Here is a 24,716-nt window from a genome sequence, read left to right as displayed (position 1 = left end):
GACAGTTTTTTATATTTTAAAGTATGTTATAGAAAATTTCCAACGGGCCAAGATAACTACTGCAATTTTGTTAATTTTTATCTTTAAAATTAATAAACTATACATCATGCATGTAATTTCTTCAAGATAAGCTATGTGCCCCTTTATCAAATTTTATCAAAAGATTCAATATTATTATGACAATATAATGTAATATTACATTATATCCAGCCTGTAATATTAAAACATGAGCGAATATTATCTCAATGTGAGATCTAATTTCTTTACCAGGTGAGACATACTGTTGTCCAATTTTGTCTAATACAACAAGATGCCTACTATGTGCAAATTGAATAATTTGTGTGGCTTAAACATTTCCTTATAAAAGTGTTTCCTTAAAAAATTCAACCTCTGTTTTTTTCTTTTTTTTTTTTAGAAAATCTAAGCAGGTTCTCATTCATACATACAAGTTGCAATTCTCTCTGAGCCTCTCTTAAGTCTCTTAATCTCACTCCCAATTTAGAAACTGCTGTATTTTCTCTGCTTTACATAAACTATATAATTCATATTTGATGTTTCTTTTATGAGAATAGAATGTTTAAGTATAACCGCTGACATATTTGATTTTCCCCCTTATTTCCATAGTCACAAAGTACTCATTTTATATTATCTTTTAGGACATAATGTATTATTATGCTCCGAAGTCTATAAAAATCAATAAGATAAAAGTTGAAATGTGAACAGATACAAATGCTACAATCCCATTTAAAGTCACAAATAATCTACCTGAAGAATTGCCACTGGCATACTAATAGAGCCTGTAACTCTAGTGAGCTTTATATCACAGCTGCTTTTACCAAGTATTAGCATATGCTTAATGAAGGCCTTGAGCTGCTGAAAAATTCTCTCTGTTATACAGACACTTTACTTTGAATGCATAAGATCATACAAACTATAAAACTATGTGTAGGTATATCCCCCAAATGCTGTTACCTTCCATTCAGAAAGTCAAAAAGAGCAGTTTTTTTTTTGTTGTTGTTGTTGGTTTTTTTTAATGCTAAGGAGAATATGAATCACTCACTTACCAGAAGAAAGTTCCCTACAGTATCATCAGTAAGTTCAATAGTCTCCTCTATTTATTTGGTTAAATCAAACTAATTAACTCCCAGCTTTACCAAAAAAAAAAAAAAAGAAAGAAAGAAAGAAAGAAAGAAAAGAAAGAAGGAAAGAAAGAAAGAAAGAAAGAAAGAAAGAAAGAAAGAAAGAAAGAAAGAAAAGAAAAGAAAAGAAAAGAAAGAAAAGAGAAAAGAAAAAGGGGAAAGCTCAATAGGCATTCATAACTGTCTGAATTCAGATTTTTAACCCTGGATTAGTAGAATTTGAAGAGTTACCTTTAATTAAGGAAAATTTTATTACGAACAACTCCAGGACTTACAAAATTAATTAGAAAAAAAAAAGCCAATTCTTTAAGTCAGAAAATAATGAAGAATGTAAGTTATCCCAATTCTTCTCAAATAATTATCTATGATGGATCCAGATAAAATCTACTTTAACTATAGCATGAAATTATGTAACACAGCTTTTTGCATTTTCCAACTGATTGGAATCATGTAATGTCAGAGCTAGAAGATGTTTTACAGACCACATCAGCCACTTCCCTCTTTGTAAATGAAACCAAAGCCCAAATGGCCAGGGTTGCAATGAAGAAGAGGCTGACTGGAGCCCAAAGGCAAAGCCTCTTGATTTTGTAGTTCAGTGTGTCCCTCACACCATACTGCCTCAATGACCGTAGGAGCAAGGGACCAAAGAGAATAGTTCATGAGAGAAGAGGAAATAAAATGGAATCTGAAAAACAAAACCAAACTTTACATCAAATCCGGCATCGTCTTCTTTATTACCTTATGGAAAATGACAGATTTATTTCTCCTAATTAGAAACACTACACTTAAATAAGAGGAGCTGGGGACCTCATGTCTAGTTTCTGAGAACACAAAACACTTCCTACCAAAGCTGCAAACAGACTGGAAAGTTAAACCGATTGTACATTCAAATGCACTTACGTCCACATGAAGCCAGAGGCCATGCTTCTCACAGATGTCTGCTATTTCATCCAGAGGATCAAAGGCCCCCAACACAGTTGTACCAGACGTAGCACAGACCAGAAATGGAGCTGCTCCCTGTGAGGAGGACGCACATACAAGAACCATCACCATCACCACTAAGTTGGTCTATAATAGGTTGGTAAACATAATGCTTACACATCCAGTAATTTATCTGGTTGCCTTTGGAGGTAACCATTCAGACAGAGTGTTGTTCAGCTTCTCCAGAATATATCCTCTAGTCATTTCCAAGAAGTCAAGGAAACTGAGACAGTGTTAGGACAAGTCCTTTGTCTCAGCTCCAATATGCACTGTTAACTGTTTTTACTCTCATTTTCTTTCCGAAGGTTTTCTGTTCTTTAGATTTCCCACATAGAAAGTGAATAACCTCCACTGCAATGGCCAACTGGCCTTCCTTGTGATTCCTACGTCCTTTTGGGGGTGATTCACTGACGCCCGTGTGCCAGCATTGCTAAGCCTCTGCGAAAGAAAAACAAGGACGATGGGAAAATAAACAGTTCCAGGTGCAAACCACGGAGGCCTGTCTGCCTATCTCCTTATCAAGTAAGTGCAATTACAAAACAGTGTGATTAGGCACAAATTGGCATTAGAGAGGACAGAGTAACCTCGTTGGGATACACTCTCCAAACTGGGTGCCCCCATAAGGAATCCTTTAGAATGTGCTAGAAAAGAGAACCTGCATGACTCCTACCATGATTCTGCCTCTTCATACAACTGATGGTCGCATCTTGTAAAGTAACGGGTGCCAGAGGGCACGGGGGATGGAGAAGGGAGACTGTGGAACACATGCAGAGCTGGATGGTAATTCTGGCCGAGCTAGCCTAGCACGTTGGCCCCATAAGGAACTTTATAGCAGCCAGATGCATTGCTCACCTTGGAAGCGCCTCGGAGGGTGAATTTGCAGACAAAGGTAGGGGTGGGGAGAGCAATGAGAATCCTAAGACTTCAGAGCACTTGAGGAATAAGTGACAAGAACATTTCCCTGTCTATAAAGTCATTTTATCTCCATTTAGGATGGAGTCAGTTTGTTTTCTTGGTTTTATCTTAAAGTGCAGTTGTTCTTGCAATATATTTTTATGTCCCATTTAATGTCAGGAGTTATGCCTTTTGAACCAGACTCCTTCCAATTTAGCTGCCCTTTGACAGAAAGAAGTTATTTCTCAGTGGAAAGTGGAGCAGAGCAAAGACACTTGCTCTACATTTTTAAACTGAGAGGCATAGGAAACAAAGCGATGGTACCCAATGAATTCATTTGCCATCTATGGAGATGGTTGTGACACATGGGATCCAGTCCACCCGAACCTGTTAGAACAGGACCAGTGGGTGATAGAGCCCCTAAAGAACCATGGGCTTTGGGAATTTTTCCCTGTGCTCAACTACCAACAGATTGCATCTTTATCATGTCAGTGACCTAAACAAAATGAGACCAGATTCACATCAATCGTTAAAAGTAAGAGAAAAAAGTAATTTCCTAAAAACATTGAAGGTGTCTTTAATGTTTGGACTGTTCCTCATAAGCTATGTGACACCCTGACAACTGTGAGAAGATACTTTTGCAAGCCATTACAGCCTATTAATGAGTTTTCCTCACCTTTTTAACAATCTAGCTATAAATATCAGGCCCAGAAATCAAACTTTTGCAATCCGGACTTAACCTTCCAATTTTTTTCTCCTTTCTCATATCTCCTGCTATTAATGAGAAAATTCAGTGTAAAGGGTATTGATTGTGTGCTGCTGATGAGCTGTATTCCCTAAGAAAGTTTGTCACTTGAAACACTCAACAAAAATACTTTCAAATATTCAGTGGTTATAGGAGTCTGATCTTTTCATGAGAACTGTAGAACCTCTGACACTTCTGTGGTTTTCACCATCTTTGTAATGGCATCAAGTAAAGGTCACTGCTCAACAGATTTTTAATGGGTTGTGGTGGGCCAGAGAACTGAATCCCAGAAAAAAAAAATTGATGTGCCATCCCCAAATCTGTAACAATATGAGTTCAAAGTTTAAAACAATAAAGCTGGGTCTGAAGCTACTGAAAACAAACAAAACTAATCACCAAGTATTATCTCAGAATGGATACAAGGTTTGTCCTTGGTGAATCCAGGCTCAAGTTTTAACTAACTTGAAAGAAAACTGAGGAGACATACCAACTCTCACCCCATGGCCCTACTTTTAAAAATGCCTAAAGCAATTTTCACGTTTTCAAAACTTCTCTTCTCAAATTCTCAACTTTAGGATATGTCAGTTTCATGTACTTTCCCAGTCAAAACAAACAAAAATTTGAACAATGAAAATAACAATGACTGCAGTGGAATAACATCCATCAAATATCCTAGTCTACCCCTAATGATTCTAAAAAAGAAAAATTGTTTCGGCTATCTTTAGGGGATGCTAGGCAACTAACTCACTATTCTGAAAACTCATAAACGAGGGAGAAGAATCATACATTTATCCTGCCCTGGATGTGCAAATGGTTTCCTTAGGGAAACAAAATGGGAATGAGGAAAGGTTTTTCTTTACGGTAGTGAGCCTACCAATAAATAAAGGAGGAACAAGAGAACAGGTTAGAAGAACATCACCTGATGAAATAATAGGTCTAAACAATGATCACCAATGGCAGCAAAATTCATGAGGTGAGAGGCTGATGCAGAGCTCTGTAATAGATGGATCCGTAATACCAGAACCCATGGATCAACATTAGCACAAAAAGAGACTGGAGATGTGTTCTCATTGAAGGACAAAACACCACCTGTAAAGCCTTCCTGGTAAAAGTTCAAATCTGAATTTCACTAAGTCTCAAGATCTCACTGCCAAATTACAGAAAATATAGAGAACAGATGGACTGTACTGGGGAGGGAGCACTTAGACCCTCCAGTTCTTGATGTGATCTCCAAAATCCACAACGTGGAAAACTCTACAGGATAAAGGACTTGGTTTCTTCAACAGATCAATTGCTGGGAGAGAAAAAAGGAGGAGGGAGAAGCTACAGATTAGAAAAGATTGGTATGATGAATCAACCAAATGCAACATATGGACCTTGAATCCTTATTCAAACGAGCCAACTATTAAAAAAGTGCAATAGGAAAAAATTTAATATAGAATGAAAATTTGATGATACTAAGAAACTATTTCCTGTAATGGTGTGTGGGTTTTCTTTTTTTTTTAATAAAGAGAGAATACATACCTTTTGCAGATATACTGAACTATTTATAGATGAAATGGCATGATGTGTGAGATCTGCTTCAAACTAATCTAATGATGGTGGGAGGGGATAGGGTTTAGACAGAACAGAGCAGAAACAGAACAGAGCATAATAAGCTCACAGATGTTGAAGTTGCATGATGGGTATAAAGAGGCTCATTATATTAGTTCTTATATATTTTAAATTTCCCATAATGAAAAGTTTATGATTAAAGAAAGAAAGAGGGAAAAAGAGAGGGGGAAGGGAAGCAGGAAGGAATCATATGAATCATATGAATCATATAATCATATGAACCATACAGAAAGCATAATCAATATTCTCCCCCCAACAAGCACTAATGACATAAACAAAGTTCTCTTTGATAGGAACTTCTGTAGAAGATATAACTAGGGGGGGAGAAAAAAGATAAAATTAGAACACAATATCCGTGGTTTACAGCAGAACAAACAAGTTGTAATAAAGAATTTTACCCAAGAGTGAATGAAATCTGATAATCTGTCTCACCAGACAGCTTTCAAGTCCCCTTGTCATTGGAATTAAAAAAAGAACAAAGATAAATATAGATCTAAGGACACACAGCTGAAGCCGGTACACCTGCAAAAAAGGCAGAATTTTTAAGTACAGAATTTCAAACCAAATATGGTGAACTAGCGTGCCCTGGTGATAAGGTTATTTTCATGAAAATTTAAAAAATATAAAGAGTAAAATCACAGAAATGTATTAAACAAAAAAATAAAAATTAAAGAGCCTATCGTTCTTAGAGCGTGAAATCCTGTAAAGAAGAAATATGCTTCTATTCCAGCTCAAACCTGGGCTTTTCAGTTTCCAGCAGTTTCACACTCAACTCTGCTGCTACCTACTGGAAGCTTTTGGCTGAGGCTCCAACTACGGGGAGAGCTGTGGTGGATGGGAGGGAAGCGGTGAAGCAGGTGCACCTAATCCAACCGGCTTTTGGCCCAAGAAGCAAGATGGCTGCCACCAAGGCACCGGTGCACCCACAAAGCAGGGGTCAGGGCCAGCCTCGCCTGGAGCATAGCAGGTAAGCAGGACAAGGCCTCACCTTCTCCACCAATGAGCACATCAGCTTTACTATATCGTGGAAGCTAAGAAAGAAAGGACACCTGCCAGAGCTAAAATACCAGACCCAGACGTAATACAGTGTGATGGTCTCCGTGATGGGCTTGGGTGGAAGCAACCTGGGAGGTGAGATTGATCAGGAAATCCAAATCATTCTGAATGCGACCCAGGCAGGATTGGTCTGGCCTCCAGAATCCTCAGTCACTAGTTAGGTAGGAGGGTGGATGCAGGGGCCCTGCTGGCGAGGCTGGGCTCATCTTTTAAGGCTAATTCTAGGCAAGAATCCGGGATATGGTGATGTCAGTGTTTTAACAGGCTCCAGCCACCTGGGAATGGGAACATCTGAGAAACTGCACAGAACATGGAGAGCCAAGCACCTGGAAATAGAACATCTGTAAATGAGTTTCCCTATTTTAATTCTAACAAGCTCTCTTCTCTCTCCCACACACAGAAACAGGTCTGACTGCTTGTGTTCCCTCCCTCATACCCAGACACAGCCTACGTTTCCTTTGCCTTTTTTTCTCCCGCTCTCACCTCTTTGCTGGCTTGCCAGATTTGCTTCTCCAGTTCTGCAGGTATCATTTTACCTCTAGGAGACACAGATTGGAGACGTTCAGTTATGTTTAGTCGTGAGCAGACATTGGGACTGCTTTTTAAAAAAGTATGCATTCCCCCTCCGCCCACCAGGCTTCCGGATCCTGTCCCCATTACCTTCCATCTGTTTCCACAAAGCAAACATTCTCTGTACCGATCCCAAGAAAGGAGGCTGCTTTCTTCATAGAGTAATGACACTAAATTAAAAGGGTTGAGGGGGAAAAGGAAAACATGAATGCATAACATGAAAAAACTACTGCTTGTTAATCTAAAGTCATACGAAAAAAAATAAAGTCATATGATTGAGCCCAATCTTTGCAACATTATCACATAAGAGAAAAAGAAAGTAATGATTCACACGAGCTCCGTGAGATAGTGGTTAAAAACCCTGACTTTGGTTGGGATGAGGGAAATCAGGATTTAATTCCAAACTCTCCCAGTTACAGCTATGGAATCTTGAGGAAACAGCGTATGCTTTCCAAGCCTCAATTTGCTCACTTAAAGGGGATGTGTCAGTGCCTAATTCATCTGCTTTTTGTAGAATTAAAATCAGCTAATATATGTAAAGGACTTAGCACAGAGCCTATCCTAGGAAACAAGTTTAGTCACTGGAGGCTTTCGTTTTTCCAAAAGGTTGAGAGAAGTTGCTCTCGATGCTGCCAATAAGATGCAGCCAATAAGACTCAATATTAACGGAAACAATCTAGTCCACTGCCAACTCAAAACCTTATGAAGAGTGAGCAAGACTCTGCTTCAAAAACTGCAATCGCAAACCACAGAAGAAAGATTTTCAAGAGCCAACGGTGAGTTATGAATGCTGATCAAACACTTGACCAATCTTGTTTAAAATTGAATGTAAAATTGAAATTAGACACATAGGGCGGCCCAGGTGGCTCAGCGGTTTAGCACCACCTTCAGCCCAGGGCCTGATCCTGGAGCCCCAGGATCGAATCCCACGTCCGTCCGGCTCCCTGCATGGAGCCTGCTTCTCCCTCTGCCTGTGTCTCTGCCTCTCTCTCTCTCTGTGGCTCTTGTGAATAAATAAATAAAATCTTTAAAACAAACAAACAAACAAAAAGAAATGAGACACATAGGAATGTGGCTAAAATCATAATAACAAAAAGTAATAATAATTTATGGACACCTCACTTTATGCAGCCTTGGCATGCATGAAGCTAATAGGAAGATCTAGAATTAGGTCTGGTCTATTTCTTATTGGAAATGGTAGTGTAGGCTTTAGATCGTTGGGTCTTTTTTTCCCCCTGCTACATAAAGCCTATAAAATAATTAGCATTCAAACATTGGAGATGTCACTCTTTATACACTAGTGTGGACAGGTGGTCAATTAATTCTTTTTCGTGCCAGAAAAATGAAGGTGCTAAAGGACATTATTGTACCAAAAACCCTTAGTAATTTAATTTGTAGGTATGAATACATTAAAAGAGTAGTCATGCCTTCACACTTAACTTGATATATTACCCCAAATGTGGTAATTTTTTTCTTCTTTTGTCAAGAGAGTTTTATTGGAAGCTCTTTTTTTTTAACTCTGTAAAAATAAATGCAGAAGTAACACCATCAGGAGAAATGAAACCATCCTAAATAATTAATTTCCAAGTATCAAATAGGACACGGCCAAATGCATGTAGGATGCATTTATTTCAAATTGTTACAGGAACGTATGCATATTGAAGAGTAATAATGTACACGAAAATGTAATTAATTCTCTACTTGCGACATCAGCCCACCATAGCTAGGGTGACATAACCAAGGTGAATTATTTCTCACCAGAGATTTGGGCTCTGGCAACCAACTATTAATCTCATAATGAATAAATAGTAGCCTACCCCCCTGGCATCTGCCAATAAGGAAAATCACATTGCTTTGCCCTGAAAAACAGCCAAGTGTCCCCATCCAATGTGTCTATTGAATTAAAAAACTGGTAATCTGAAGAAAAGCTTCAGTGGAGCTATCTTTGGCTACCTCAGGGCAAAGTAGAGTCCAATGTCAATCTCAAATGCATAGGGACAGATAAAATAAAAGTCTGCAAAACCAAAGTATAAACATCTGAAGGCATCAGAGGAGGAAAAGAGCCCTGGAAGTGCAAAAGAAGAAGAAGAAGAAGAAGAAGAAGAAGAAGAAGAAGAAGAAGAAGAAGAAGAAGAAGAAGAAGAAGAAGAAAGAAGAAGAAGAAGAAGAAGAAGAAGAAGAAGAAGAAGAAGAAGAAGAAGAAGGAGGAGGAGGAGGACAGAGGCAATGCTTCAGACATGCTGAGTACTTTCAAGGAAGGGAAAACCCTAGAAGGCCAGAGTTCAGAAGTAACCACTGCCTTTAAAAACAAAAATATTTGGGATCCCTGGGTGGCGCAGCGGTTTGGCGCCTGCCTTTGGCCTGGGGCACGATCCTGGAGATCCGGGATCGAATCCCACGTCGGGCTCCCCGCATGGAGCCTGTTTCTCCCTCTGCCTGTGTCTCTGCCTCTGTCTCTCTCTGTGTGACTATCATGAATAAATAAATAAAATCTTTAAAAAAAAATATTTGCTCCCATCTCTGGTGAAAGGTAAGTCAGTCATTTGTTCTAATATCCCATCTCCCTTCCCCCCGAAACCCCACCCAGGTTTCATTCATCTACAGAAGACACAAAAATCCCAGTGGGCATTTATTTCTATAATGATACAGCAGCAAGTGCTCTCTGAAAGACAGAAGTGCCCTGGCATTTGCCTTTCTGATTCCAACAAGCATTTTTTTTCTGTGACCTTGGGTTTCTCAAGGAACTGTTGCTTTCCCTTCCACAGGTTGTATGCTGGACACTCAGGATCCTTCTAGTGCTGACTAGTCTGGTGCTCAAATGAGCTCCAGGTGGTGGGGAAACCGGGGGTCTGTGAATGTCATACATTGGGGAATGGAGAAAAGCAATGCAGTATAGGGACCTCTCCAAGAGCACATAGCTGGTTCAATTCCTAAAGCAGAGTCGCAATTCAGATGGGCTTCTCTTATGCTCTGCTGACGTCCTAAGAAGCATCTGCTGGCCTGTGGAGAATGCTTGCAATAGCATCCAAACTCCTGTCAGACCCACCTAAACAGAATAGGGTAAGTGAATGAGGTACGTGAGGAACCATGACCAGGAGAAGCGTACCCTGGTCTCTCTCACCTCACCCAAGCCTCCATCCTGCTAGACAGGAAGTAAGCTGATTGCTGGCTGGCTGGGAAGTAAGGGTTTCTCTTCTCCACTCACTTGTTAGTAACAGTCAATCATTACTTATGCCAATTCCCCGAATGACGTGAATTATAAACCTATGATTTCCATAAATTCAAGGAAGTCATATCTAACTGCTAATCAAGCCACAGATTTATTACTTTTATTGCTTTTCTCCAAAAGTCCTTTCACTTTGGTTCCTACTCAGTCTGGGGGCATCTACTGTAGGTACACTTGACAGAGCAGGGGTTCTATCATGATGTTCCAGGTCTTGGCCGAGAGTGAACTTACAATCAAAACCTCAAATATGCAAATATACCTCCAGTGGTGAGTGCATATACCCTGCATTCGATGACACAAGACAGGGATGGAATGGTTATCCTCACGCCTAAAAGCAAACAAGGGAGGTATAGCAAAAAGAGTGACGTAGGGTTTAAACCCTTTGAGGAAACACACCTTCTTTAATAATTTTTTTTAACCGATGAAATGGTTTGTTATAATAAGTGGTGAAGGTGATCACCAAAATAGGAGCTAAAATGATGCAAATGCTATGACTTTAGTCTCTTTGGCTGAGTAGGGAAAGGAAGGAGCAACAAGGTAGAGTCTGGATGAATGGGGTGAAAATCTGTATTTGGAACTATAGTGTGTTCAGAGCTATGGAGTTTTACTGTGGAATTTGCATTGTTATGAGCCCAGTGCTTAACAAAAAAATTACCTTCAAAATTCCCGTGTTTACTCCCTAACCCCCAATACAATTGGATTAGGTTGGGATGAGGTCATGAGGGCAAGACTCTCATGATTCCTGGCCTTATAGGGAGAGAAGGCAGGGACCTCTCCTTCTGTCCACCAGCACAAGCCAAGGAAAGATCACATGAGCACACGGTGGTCCACAAACCAGGAAGCGGGCTCTCACCAGACACCACGTCTACCATCACCTTGACTTTGGACTTCCCAGCCTCCAGAACTGCGAGGAATAAATGTTGTTTGTTTATGCCAGCTGGTCTACGATATTTTGTTATAGCAGCCTGAGTAAACTAAGATGTCTATCTAGTTCTTGGTTTTTCTGGCTCCATCTTCAGCTGGCATGTTAGTCACAGCACATTTTACCTCTTTTTGCTAAAATATCTCCACTGGAGATTTAAAGAAAAACAATAGTTCTGTTTTCCCAACTGCATGAGGTTTCCATTTCTTTTCACTCCCAATCTGGCCAGCTACACCTGTGTCACTGATCTGTCCCATGCATAATCTTTATACTAGGCTTCCATAGAATTCCTTCCCCTTTTCTGGAGCAAGTATTCCAGAAAAGAGCTCTAGTATGTTTTAAACCAGAGAATGAAGAAGGCAAAAGTGAAAGCACTGAGCTGATAGCAGAGGCCCTACCAAATCAGCTTTCACAGGCATGGAAATAGCAATTCAAAAGAAGGAACTTTGCATTTCTGATATGCTGGCTTCCACCAATGGAAATGCTCAAGTGGAACCTTGGAATCCAGAGAAGGAAACTCAACTCTATAATAATTTCAAAGAACCAAGTGTTTTTCCCCAGATGTCTACATTCCCAAACATTCTGCTTGCTACAGAAGAAGCTTTCATGAAGAAGGGCCTTGAGTGGCTGAGTTAAGAATCTCAGATTAGATGATTCCTTCTAGACACCTCGCACAGCCAGCGCCCACTTTGCACTTGGCACTGAACTAACCAGGGCAAAGGGAAGCCAGGGCAGGTAGAAGACATGGGAGGTGGCCAGGTTTTCTCCCACTGCCTACCACTTACTCCACAATATACGCTTCTGCAACAACAAAGTAACTCCTGCTCTTCTAGGGAAATAACAGATACAGAAAGGCCCAACTGGAAATAACAGAGAACTTTTAGATGCTGCCTGTGTTTCACAGGAGTTCCTGGATTATCATAGAAGGTACAGAAGCTCAGCTCTTACTGCCAGGAGGCCAGGAAGAAGCAATGGTGGGTTGGACAGAGCCACCCACTGGAATCGCACAAGAAGAGAAAAGGAAAAAAAATATCTTTTAGTTAAGACTGCCCTTCAGCTGTGCTCGTCTATTCTACCCATATTACTATAGCTAGGTAATTCTCCTCCTAGTAGTAAAACTAGCTAACATTTTTGTGTATCTATAATGTGCCAGATGCTGCTTTACATGCATTAACTCATTCAGTCTCTGCAACAACCCACTTAGCCGTGACTACTAAGCTCATGTGGCTGCTGGGTTGCTATGATGTCCCCAAATTGTTGACTTCTCCCTGTATCCATGCCCTTTGCAAGGTGACTTTGCAGCAAGTCTCCTCAAGAGATAGAGTCTGGGGGGATCCCTGGGTGGCTCAGTGGTTCAGTGCCTGTCTTCAGCCCAGGGCATGATCTTGGAGACCCGGGATCGAGTCCCACATCGGGCTCCCTGTATGGAGCCTGCTTCTCCCTCTGCCTGTGTCTCTGCCATTCTCTCTTTCTCTGTGTGTCTTTCATGAATAAATAAATAGACTCTTAAAAAAAAAGAGAGAGAGAGATAAAGTCTGTTTCCAACTTCTTAGATCTGGGCTCCTTGACATCACTTACTTCACTAAGAAAATGAGGCAGAAATGACAATGAGCCAGTTCTAAGCCTAGACTCAAGAGGCCTGGTAGGTTTCCATGCTGTTTGTCCCCTGGATCCCTGTCATCACTACACACCTGGACTAGCCTGTTGAAGGATGAGAGATACACGGAGCAGAGAGAACTTCCTGAAATCATCTCTGTAAGCCTAGTCCCAGATCAGCCAGCGGATGGCAACCCCCAGATATATAATGGAGCCCAGCCAAGAGCTGCAGAAGGGTCCTGGCTGTCCCAAGACTCGTAAGCAATGATATCTAGCTATAGTTCTACACCATTGAGCTTTGGGATAATTCATTAGATACACCAGTTAACTGATGATTATTTTAACAAATTAGGAAATGGAGGCACAAAGGATTTTATCAACTTACCCAAGGTCACTCAGATAGTAGTGGAGTAGTAGTGGAGACAAGAATTGAAGGCAAGCAGCCTAGCTCGAAGCCACAATCAGACCGCCTACTTTGGTGTAGGGTAAAAGGACATAAGGCATTGTGGCATGGAATCATGTGTGTGTGGGGGGGAGGGGTAATATTCACTGTTTCTGAATATCTCCCTTTCCTCTTGAAAAGCCTTTGTGTTAGCCATTCAAAGTAATCAGTTATACAAGGCAATGTGAGTCTTCTGACAGCGCTGAGTGATCATCTATGTTCTAATAAATAAGACACTCAGAGAAGAGATTCACAGAAAGAGATAACACTTTCAAATTGAATGTTCTCTTTTCTCAAAGAAAAATGTCATAGACTCTAAATTTTAAATAAAGGTGATGTACAAAATTGAGTGGTCAGGGGTTACAGTATCAAACCCATCAGAATTTCCTTGGAAATGAAATATGGTGTTATACTCAGGCATATTAGTCACACATGGATAGGACCAAAGTGTATCAGAAGCCCCCCCTCCACACACACACACAAACCCCCTTAAATAATGCATTATCTAGATCTGATATCAAAAATAATTTTTTACCTCCGCGGATGTGAAAAGGATTAATCTTGGCAACCCAGACAGCCCCTTTTCCTTAATATCGGGACAATATTTGTATCTAGCTAAATTCATTGCATACATATTGGACACCGAACCACCTGCAAAAAACAAAATTGAAATGACATATTTAGAGTGTGAAATTATAGCTCCCTAAAGGCTGACCACGGGGGAAGACATTAAAGGCTACAGCTGCTCTAGTCTAATGACATATCCCCCCAGGAGCCATCTGAGCACCATGCCCCACCCATGACTCTTGCACACTTCCTGACCCCCAACTGCAGCAATTTCTAATCTCAGCAAAGACCAAAGTTTGGGTCTATTCTTTCATTCCAGAGCTTTTCCAAACTAAAAATTTCAATCTATGGGCAAGGGCCAGTACCCAAGTCTTCATAGTTAACAATTTGTCCCCTGACCAATAAAATGACAATACATGCTCATCTCTGTCCCAAGAAAGGACTGTAGGATGAACAACATGTGATTCAGAAACCTTCTCAAGTAAAATTGATTAAAAACCTTGTAGCCCTTCCCAATTTCCAGCAATAGATAATTTCATTTGTTAGGTATAAGTCCTAAATTGTAGACATCTCATTGGCTTAACATTTATGTCGGCTGTTGAGCATGTATGCAAAATGTTGTCTCTCCAGAGAAAGGAACAAGCTAGATTTTCAACAAATAGCATTATTTTTATCTGACTTTTTTGGAATGTGCAAATCTTCAAGGAGTTGTTCCTCATATAACACATGAATAAATGTTTAGGTGTTTGCAGTGCAAGGGAGATGGCAATAACTAGCTGTACTTACCTGGGTTAAATATTCCATCCCCTTCTTTCCAGCCAATAAATTCAATCATTTTCTTCAGAACCGCTTCTTCCACTAACAGAAACACTGGGGACACCTCATACGTATAACTAGATAGATATAAAAAACACTTCACTTCTATGACTAGAGTCAAACCATCCCTTTGGGGTCCCAAGAAATGTACATAGAGTTTTATTCAACCAAGTGGCTATGGAAGTACAGGTAGAGTTTTTGGAAATTTATCCAATTGGAAATAGAGAAATGTGCAGTCAGTGACAGTGCTGGTCATGGTTTGATAAATGCAATTAGCTGGCATGATGGCCTATAGCTGGCTGGTGGCCTTAGGGATACGCAAGCTACTTCAGCAATCATAATTTACAGGAACCCTTCAGTTCCCCTGAGAGAGATAAAAGCAGTGCATCTAGATTTCTTAATATTAGTCATGAGCAGTGACCATTTCATTCTTTGGATACTGCTTTGGGTGCCTTTAAAGAAAAACCATTATTGGGTGTCTGGGTGGCTCAGCTAGTTAAGTGTCTGCCTTTGGCTCAGGTCATGATCTGGGGATCCTGAGATTGAGCCCTGTGTCAGGCTCCCTTCTCAGTGGGGAGTCTGCTTCTTTCTCTCTCCCTCTATCCCTCTCCCCAGCTTGTGCACTCGCTCTCTCTCTCTCTCTCTGTCAAATAAATAAATAAATAAATAAATAAATAAATAAATAAATAAATTCTTTAAAAAACTATTGTCATGGTAACTAGGTTTTCTTAGGTTACTACCATGAGTACTCTAGCAATCAGCTCTAGTTATTCTACAGGGAAACTACTCATCCTGAGCTAGGGTTTTCTCCACTACATGACTGTGTTTCCACAAATGGGAAGTGCTCTGTGGGATTTCTCTTATCATGTGATGATTTTATTGCAAAGGACTACCCAAATCCTTTGTCACTGAAGGCTTTGTTTCTCCAGGCTGGACTGCTGTTGTCAGAGAACACTAATTTAGCCCTTTTGGGAATTGCCTCAGGGGCATGGAGCCATCTTTCCCAAGGTCACAACCTTTCTTCTTATAATTGGTCTAGCTGGAGGTATAAAGGCCTGGCCATATAGCCCCAACTCCAGACTGCTCTTAAGGGCCACTGTAACTCCAGAGACCACCATGAAGTCAGCCAATCTGTCTGTCTCTGCCCACTCCTGCTGCCTTCCCCCCATCACTCATGCTGATCCCAAGGGCATTCTTAATAAACACTCTGCTCACCAAACTCCATTTAGAGAAGATTCCCAGGGAACCCCACCTGGGAGGGTTACCATGCCTTGTTTCATAATATTTGAGCCTCTTCTTTCTCCAGATAACTTGAGGGTGACTAAATTATCTATAATTTCCTTCTCTAACAATTAGGCCATTACATTAAAGTGTATCTAAACAAATGTGTACTCCAAATATGTAAGCTAGCCAGATACACTTAAATTTACAGTCATAGAATTTAATGCAAATATTTTAACAACCTGAAGGGAAAACTTTGGAAACAAGGGGAAACAAAAGCACAAAATGATATAAAACAAAACAACAGAACACCTACTATGTGTCACCTCCCTACTTCCCTACATGCCAAGCACTCTACAGACATCATGTCGTTTTGCAAACAATCCAGGTTCTATTTTCAACCATGCCTGGAAGCCAGTTCACACATATCAAAAGTGTGGGGGAAAAAGTATATATGTTTATGTGCACCTGCAACTATAAATGAAATAATCATTCACTTTTTAAAAAAATTAATATTAAGCCTGCCTTAAAAACTGTAGGCTCAACTGTAAACCTGGGGATAGCCATAGAGGTGGAGAAGAGGACAATATGGAATGCTCTTGCGGCTTGCTCACATTTTCAGCAGATTGTTCAGCTTAGCAACAATTTAATACTTTGCAAACCACTGCATGTTTTAACTAAAAGAACCCAAACAGGAAGTTAGAAAACCCAGGGCATAGAAGGAAAGGTTCATAGAGTTGGGTAATTTTACGGTTTCTTCTGTCCCACCTACCATGTAACCCTTCTACTCAGTGTAAACTAATATCATTTCATATTACCCCACCAAAACTTGGGGTGACTTGGGGTGACTCTAACTGAAGTCACAGTGATATCTGTGTTGCCAATTCAAGGGGAAATTTTTAGTCTCTGTCTTAGTTAAATACTCAACATATATGCTTCTAGACACACTCTCCCCCACGGCTTCCATGCCTTCCTGCTTGATTTTCTCCCTCTTTTCTCTCTCTCCGTTGTAGGCTGGTCTTGCTCCTCCTAACCTTGAAGTATTAGATGTCCTCAAGGCTCATCCTATGTTTTGGTCCTCACTCTATATTCTTCCCTGCAGACCCTGCTTCTCCATCTCTTGGTTTGTTTTTATTCAAAGTGTTTTCATCCTGCTCATCAAAATCTTATGTTTAGCTTTGAAAATATGTCAGTGTTTAGGACACAGCCACAGGAATTTAGAGTTAATTGGTCTGGGTTAGGACCCAGGCCTCAACATAATTTTTTGGAAATGTCCCAGGTTGGTTCTAATGGACAGGAATAGTTGAGCTTCACTGACTTAAGGCATCCCATCCATGCCCACCATTTCAATTACTATCATTCTCCTGTAAGTCCCAAATTGATACCTTTCATAGAGATATCAGAATTCCAGGCCCAGGTATCCCTCAGCTTGGCTGATATATGCTCTTGAATAGCCCAAAGTCACTGCAAACCCAGATGCTCACAAGTGAAAATTAAATTCTTGCTCTTGCCTTTTTCACCATATCCCTGAAAACTACTCCCCTCTTCCAATGCTTCTTATGTCAATGAATGACATGACCATCAACCCAGCTACAAAAGTCAGAAACTGAGGCATCATTGTATAAACCACCTTTTTTGTCCTCATTCCCAAGGTCTAATATATCATCCAGATCTTTCTGTTTTATCTTCTAAACACACTTTTCTTTCTCTCTCTTCCTACCATTTCTAAGTTCAAGCTACTTCCATCTCTCACCTAAGATAATGCCCTCCTGATCAGTCCCCTTCAAATCCACTCTCCATATTTTGGGGGATCTTTTCAACAAGCTAATGGCATATAATGACTGAGAAACCTTTAAAGGCTTTCCTTTGTACTTAGAATAACTCACAAACGTGGCTCACTGGGTCTTGCACATCTGGTTCCTATCCATTTCTCAAGCCACATCCTCTTTTAGATTCCTATAGCTTTCTCAGCTATACCTTCACTGACCTTTCAGTTCATAAGATACACTATGCTGTCTTCTGCCACAGGGCCTTTGTGCATACAGCTCCCTCTGTTTGAAACTCATCTCTCCTCTTTTTGCCTACTTAGCTTTTACTCATTCTTCAGCTATTAGTTATCACTCCCTCAGAGAAGACTTTCTTGAGCTCCCAACCAGGAAAAATTGTCCCACTTATATTTATAGCATCATGCACTTCTTCATATGCAAATTAAAATTTTACATTAATTTGTGTGGAGAATTTTGATTAATTTGCATGGAGCATCTCTATCTCATGAGACTTTTTGCTTCATGGGGGCCAAGTCAAGGTTTGTTTTTTATTCAGAGTGTCTCTCCAGCACTTAGCAGAGACATGGCTTTTCATGTGGGAATGAATGACAAGACGCTTAACCAATTTTCTCATCTGTTAAGTGGAGATAACCATGCCTGCATTAACCATCTCACAATACCACTATCAAATCAAACATCTCTTTAAAATACTGCGAAGTGTCATTCCATTATTTATGATGACACTATACAAATGAAACCATGCAATAGAAATTCATGGAATAAAATTTCACCTAAGAGATCCCTAATGCATGCTCTGTGTAAGAGTCCAGTAAAGTGATACTTACACACTTGGGTTTAATGCTTCTGTCATAAATCGGGCCACCAAGGAGTAATAATCAAGTCCAGCATACAACTGGTTGAAAAATCTTGGATGGTCTGTAAATTTAAGCAGAGCATTCATCTACACAGCAATAGAAAAAAAAAAGACTCTCTATACAGCAGTAATATAAATCAATCTTTCAGACAGTGACTGCAGCCAGATACAAAGGAGTATATACCGTATGAGTTCACTTATATGACATTCAATATCAGGCAAAGCTGATCTATGGAAACTGAGGTTAGAATTGGGAAGGTGATATTCACTAGGATGGGGCTTGAGGAAGGCTCTGGAGTGCTGGGAAGGGTCTATATCTTGATATGGGTGATGGTTACTCACTCATGGATATGTATACATTCATTGAGCTGAGCAGTGAAGATTTGTCCACTTTAATGAATGCAAATTATGCCTCTATCTTAAAAAGAATTTAAAATCTAATCATGCACAAGGGAAATAAATGTTGAAGACCCACCTCATAACCTTTTCTACTAAACAATAGCTTGCTTCTAAGTAACACTTGGGCATTCTCTTAAGAACTCTGGTTTATCTGTTCCCTTTTTTCTACAACCCAGATCCAAATCAGAACCCTTGAGAACTGGATTATTCAAACTACTTGTCTAGTATCAAAGCCTGCTACCTTTCTCTTCAGAAGCTATCAATATCAATTTCCCTATCTTTAAATGCATTTCACCCACCAACAAGGTTCACGTCGGGCTACCAGCAGTGAGTGGCCTTTTCGTTTTTCAGATTGGACCATTTTTCATAGCGCAACTGGCATTATGTAGATGGAGTAAGATGTGACTCATCATGCAGCTTACATAAACTTTCTAATTCAACTTACTTCAAAGGCAGTAGCCTTTAAGACTCAACTTCAGTTCCAACTTTCTATTTTTTTCCCCCTCCTATAAAAGGTCTCATAAAGGTTCTTGGCTTTACACAGTGTGAATATTCACACCAAACACCAGGCTAACTGACTTGACATTCTCAATCATAGGAAGCCCAGCATGACAAAGAACAAAGAAGCAGGAGGTCTGTTTCTAAATTTGAGTATTTGAGAACCTTTTTAGTTAGTGACTTCTCATTGCAACGTACAACATTTGGTTTTAGCGTTTTTTTCTCTTTAAACTAGAGGCCCCATAAAAAAAACAGAAATCCAAGAGAATGTTTTTTTAAATGAAATATGGAAAACTTCCCCTAATCTGGCAAAGGAAACCAGACATTGCTACAAGTAATTTTAATAAGATTTTTTTTTAGTTCCGTGTTAATTTATGATTGATTTCCATGGTAACATTATGGAAAATATCCAGTAAACTGAAAAATCTACTGCATTAAATGTCATTCTACACTTCTGACATGCACCATAATAATAAGATATGTATCTCTGCTTTTGAAATGCTAACTGGGTTTTTGATACATACACCAGACTTTCCCAAGGGAATATAAACCAATTATTTTTAGCCAGGATTTTATTATGCTTTTCCACTAAATTTAGTTCAGTGTCAGAATTCACAAAGCATAATGCCTGCATGGTCTTAAGCACTAGATTACCTTTACAGCACACTGCGAAATGCATATTTTGGAAAGTTGCTTCCTTAGTTCTGGAACTTGTTCACTGGGTGCATAGATATTAATGGTTGGAATAGTATGTCAGCACAAGACTAATACCACACTACCATGCTACTGCATTTACAAACGATCATAGTGGTTAAGCAGTATTGTGAAGCTATCACAGCAAAAACTCCCTATGTGTTCATTTTTTTTTACACCTTCCTAAAGTTTTTCATTTCTGATCCTGCTAGATTTGATCAAATAATTCAGCAATTACCAACTGCCAAGACTTCATTAGTATCTTTCCAATCTATTCCTGTTTATAGTAAAGACACCCTCCAGCACATATTTTGCATGTTCTGAGCCATCAAAATTTAAAGTCCCTTAACAAATTCTATAATCAAACTATCCTTTGCCAGTGTGCACCAACATAAGCAAAGATAAGTAGCAGCCATAATATATGGTCTTGATTATAAATGGAGGATAGAGGATTGCCAAGGAGTAGATAATATTTCTGTATGATGACTAATACCAACAGTTTTTTCTATCCATTTATCTTTGGCCTTGACAAAAATCTGTATTAAGGATTAAGTAGCCCATTGTAAAAATATCAGAACCACTATTTTTTTTATCCCAGAACACTGGGATTCACTTTCTTATCCCAGAAACACTGCCATACTAAGCTTTACTATGAGGTAAATACGTGCTTAAGAAAATATAAGAACTTGTTAGGGGCACAGATCAAGGAGGCAAATGAAAGGTCTTACTAGTTTTGACGCTGTAGCGTATGACATCCTGGCAGAGCTCCAACAGCCTGTGGTGTGGCTCTCCTGTGTCCCTCATCTCCAAATCAAGAAGTTGTTTCAGCTGTTCAGGGGGCCGCCACTCACAAACCTGGACATTCAGCAATGGTAGTTAATTGAGCTCCCACTGGAGCCAGGCATCGAGAGGATGTTAGCATCATGGACCCTACCCTCACGAAGCTTCCAGAGAAGTGGGAGAGACCTAGATTTAAATATACAACCATAGTCCAGTGTGAAAACGCTGTGATGGTGACCCAGATGTCATTATAACAAATGAGGGGCCCCATCTTCAATTTGGAAGGTCAAAGATTTCCTGGAGAAACTGATTTCTAACCAAGGCAAGATTAGGGGATGGAGGAAGGTAAGGGGCACTCTAGGTGGAATTAATAGAAGTTGTAAAGGCTGAAATATAAGGGCACATCTGAAGAATGGATTTAGTTTGGTGTAGTTAGAACATGGGATTGGTGGAAGGAGAGGCAAGAAGGGAAGCTGGAATGCCAAAATAACTTTCTAGCTAGTCTCTCTGCTTATACCTTTACCTTTGTCCCATACAGTCTATCAACCTGGCACCCAGAATCCAGAATGATACCCTAAGCCATGGCTGTACCTCTGCTAAGATATTTCAATGGCTCATTTCCTTCAAAGTAAAGCCAAAGTCCTAACAATGACTTCAGATGATTCTGTATAATTTGCTTCCCTTCATGGTGTTTCCTCCTGAGTCTAGCACTGCTTTCCTCTTGGCTGACTCTGCCCCGCCACCCTGACCTCTTTGTTGTTCCTTAAACACATCAGGTACACTCTCCTTTAGAGTCTTCAAACTGGCTGTGCCTTCTGCCTGGATGCTCCTACCCCAAATGTCCTCATGGCTAATCTCCTCGGTTCTTTCAAAGCTTTGCTCAAAAATCACTTTCTCAATGACAGCAATCTGATTCCCTTACTTAAAATCACAAGCTTCACATTACCCCACCCTTATCAGCCCCCTTAACTTTTCCTGCTCTCTCTTTCTCCATAGCACTTATCATCTTTCAACATACCATGTAACTCATTTATTGTGTCCCACATAGTCTCCATGAGAGCAGAGCTGTCCATCTGTTTGCTCACTGCTCCCAAGTAACTAACATAGTGCCTACCACACAAGAGGTGCTCCACAAAGATGTGATGAATGAAAGGATGAATGAATGATTGAGAGAAATGAGACCTGGATCATGACGAATTTTCCGTGGCATGTTACAAAATTTGAACTTGGCTCTAAGGCAGCCATTGAAATGTTTTGGACAGGGGAGTGATATGAACATCTTTGTGCTTTGGACAATAGCTTTAGTTGCTATATGGAGATTCCAAGTAAAACTGAGAGTAAGAGGTGACTAATAAACCAAGCAGAGGGTAGTATTCTGGATAAGGTAGATACAATTGGGATGAAGTACTTCCAGAGATATTTCAAATGCACAAATCAGAAATCAATTACACAGTAAAGATGAGGGAGAGGGACGAGCCAAGGACAACTCTGAGGTCTGTAGCTTACACATGTAGGCTGATGGTGGCAATGAGGAAACAAATCTTGTTGGGGTGGGGCAGGGATGATGAGTTTGGGGCATATATAGTCTGAGGCCTCTCAGGACATCAAAAAGGGGTTCAGATGTTGGTATGAAGCTCTTGTGAAAAACCAAGAACAGAGTTCCAGACACACACCATGATAATAACATAGAGAGAATCTATTCCCTAAGATAAAAGGCACAGGATCTCACCTGGGTACCATCAACACTTAAGAAAGATATAGGAAAGGGGAGAGGAGCTCACTTGTGAGGTAGAGGACATGCCAGAGAAGGATGGACAATCTGAGACAAGTTCAGTGCAACCAAAACAAGGGAGAAAGAAGGTTTTAAGGAGAAGATGGTCATCACTCTCAAATCCTACTGAGAAGCCAAGTTGGATAAAGACTGAGAAGTGCTCATGAGATTTATCAACAAGGAGGTGTTCTTGGCAAGAGCAATTTGACTTAGAGAGGTGGGAGAGGAGGCCAGATTGCCACGGAGTGAGGGTGTGGGAGGTGAGGAATGAGAGGGAGGGAGGGAGCATAGACAATCTTTAAAAAGTTCGACTGTGGAGGGGAGGAGAGAGACAGGGGAGTAGCCAGGAAGTCAGGAGACTAAGGAGGTGGGAGGTTGGGGGAAAGCAGGAAGAAATACTGAGTTGTACAAGAGAGATGAAATTAAACTCTGAAGTGGGAACCATAATAGGCAGAGGGGAATCAAAAGTGACTGAGACCATTGAAAAGAATGGCTCCTGATGCAAGCATATCTCAGAGATACTGCAAGTGTGGTTCAGACCATCTCAATAGAGCAAATATTGAAATCAAGTGGGTCAAACCAAGATTTTGGTTTCCCAGTGCATATAAAAGTTATGTTGACACTGTGCCATATAGTCTAGTAAGTGTGCAATAGCGTTGGGTCTAAGAAATGTACACACCTGAATTAAAAAATACTTGTTGAGGGAGGTCATCGAGAAGAGGTGACCACCAGATGACCCACGAGCTGGACCCAAGTACTTGGAGGCTCCTCACCCCCTCCCCAGTCTTTGGAATGTGGGTTCTGACTGCCTTTCCTGCTGCTAGAGGTGTCTCCAAGGACTCGGCCTTGACTTAATGAGGTGGTATTCGAAACTGTTGTATAGTATATTTAATTAAGCTCAGTTAAGGCCTCTATCTATATCTAACTATCCATCCATCTAACTACCTATCTATTTATCTATCAAAACTTTTAAGGTTTGGCAGGCAGGTGTAAGGGTCCACTCATCTTGCTGCCATCCAACACACGTCTCCTTTGTACGTTTCCTTTGCTCATTAAAACTGCCACCTGCCAACCTGGAGCAGCCTATTTATTTCTTTGGTCTCCCTCTGCTCTCTGCCAGGAGCCAGTTTCAGATTTCACCCAGGAAATTCCTGAGGAGATTATGAATCAACACTAAGTTATTGCTTTAAAAATTTTTTTAAATTAAAAAATAAAAAAGCAAACCATCATCTGAGATTTCAGTGAGTTGTAATATTTTTGCTGGTGGAGGGTCTTGCCTCCATGTTGATGGCTGTGGACTGATAGATAATGTGGTGGTTGCTGAAGGTTGGGGTGGCTGGGACAATTTCTTAAAATAAATAAAGTTGGCTGCTTTAATTGACTCTTCCTTTCATGAGCAATTTCTCTGTAACATGTGAAGCTATTTGATAGCATTTCACCCACAGTAGGACTTCTTTCAAAATCAAAGTCAATCTTCTCAAACCCTACTGCCTTTTTGCCAACTAAGTTTATGTGCTATTCTAAATCCTCTGCTGTCATTTCAACAGTCTTAAGGGTATCTGTATCAGGAGTAGATTCCATCTCAAGAAACCTTTTTCTTTGCTTATCCATCAGAAGCAACTCCTCATCCATTCAAGTTATATCATGAAATCTCAGAAATGTACTCCCATCTTCAGGCCCCACTTCTAATTCTAGTTTTCCTGCTATTTCCACCACATCCACAGTCACTTCCTCCACCAAAATCTTGAACCCTCAAAGTCATCCGTAATAGTTGGAATCAACTTCTTCCAGACTCCTATTAATGTTGATATTTTGACTTCTTCCTATGTATCACAAATGTTATTTATGGCATCAGGAATGGTAAATCCTTTCCAAAATGGTTTCAATTTACTTTGCCTAGATCCATCAGAAAAATGACTATCTATGGCAGCTATAACATTACAAAATATATTTCTTAAATGATAAGACCTGAGAGTTGAAATTACTCCTTGATCCATGGGCTGCAGAATAGATGCTGTTAGCAGCCATGGAATCCTTAATCTTGTGCATCTCTACAGAGAGAGCTCTTGAGTGACAATGTGAATTGTCAATAAGCAGTAATATTTTGCAAGGAATCTTCTTTTTCTGAGTAGTAGGTCTCAACTGT

General features: G+C 40.2%; 1 protein-coding gene across 2 annotated transcripts in view; it reads right to left on the bottom strand.

Annotated features, from left to right (window-relative positions):
- Positions 1-24,716, bottom strand: part of GADL1 (glutamate decarboxylase like 1) — a 171,295-nt gene that overhangs the window by 115,361 nt on the left and 31,218 nt on the right. For both annotated transcript variants that reach the window (XM_055320884.1, XM_055320883.1), the window contains 7 exons: positions 20,748-20,874; positions 18,401-18,491; positions 14,539-14,645; positions 13,721-13,836; positions 7,090-7,169; positions 6,913-6,967; positions 2,040-2,156 (listed from right to left, as the gene is read on the bottom strand). In XM_055320884.1, the coding sequence (XP_055176859.1) occupies positions 2,040-2,156; positions 6,913-6,967; positions 7,090-7,169; positions 13,721-13,836; positions 14,539-14,645; positions 18,401-18,491; positions 20,748-20,874 (693 nt within the window). The remainder of the gene's footprint in view (positions 1-2,039; positions 2,157-6,912; positions 6,968-7,089; positions 7,170-13,720; positions 13,837-14,538; positions 14,646-18,400; positions 18,492-20,747; positions 20,875-24,716) is intronic.

The sequence above is a fragment of the Nyctereutes procyonoides genome, unplaced genomic scaffold, assembly GCF_905146905.1.
Source record: "Nyctereutes procyonoides isolate TBG_1078 unplaced genomic scaffold, NYPRO_anot_genome, whole genome shotgun sequence".
Lineage (NCBI taxonomy): Eukaryota > Metazoa > Chordata > Mammalia > Carnivora > Canidae > Nyctereutes > Nyctereutes procyonoides.
Note: the sequence above shows the minus strand (reverse complement) of the source record. Positions and strands in the feature narration are given on the sequence as shown.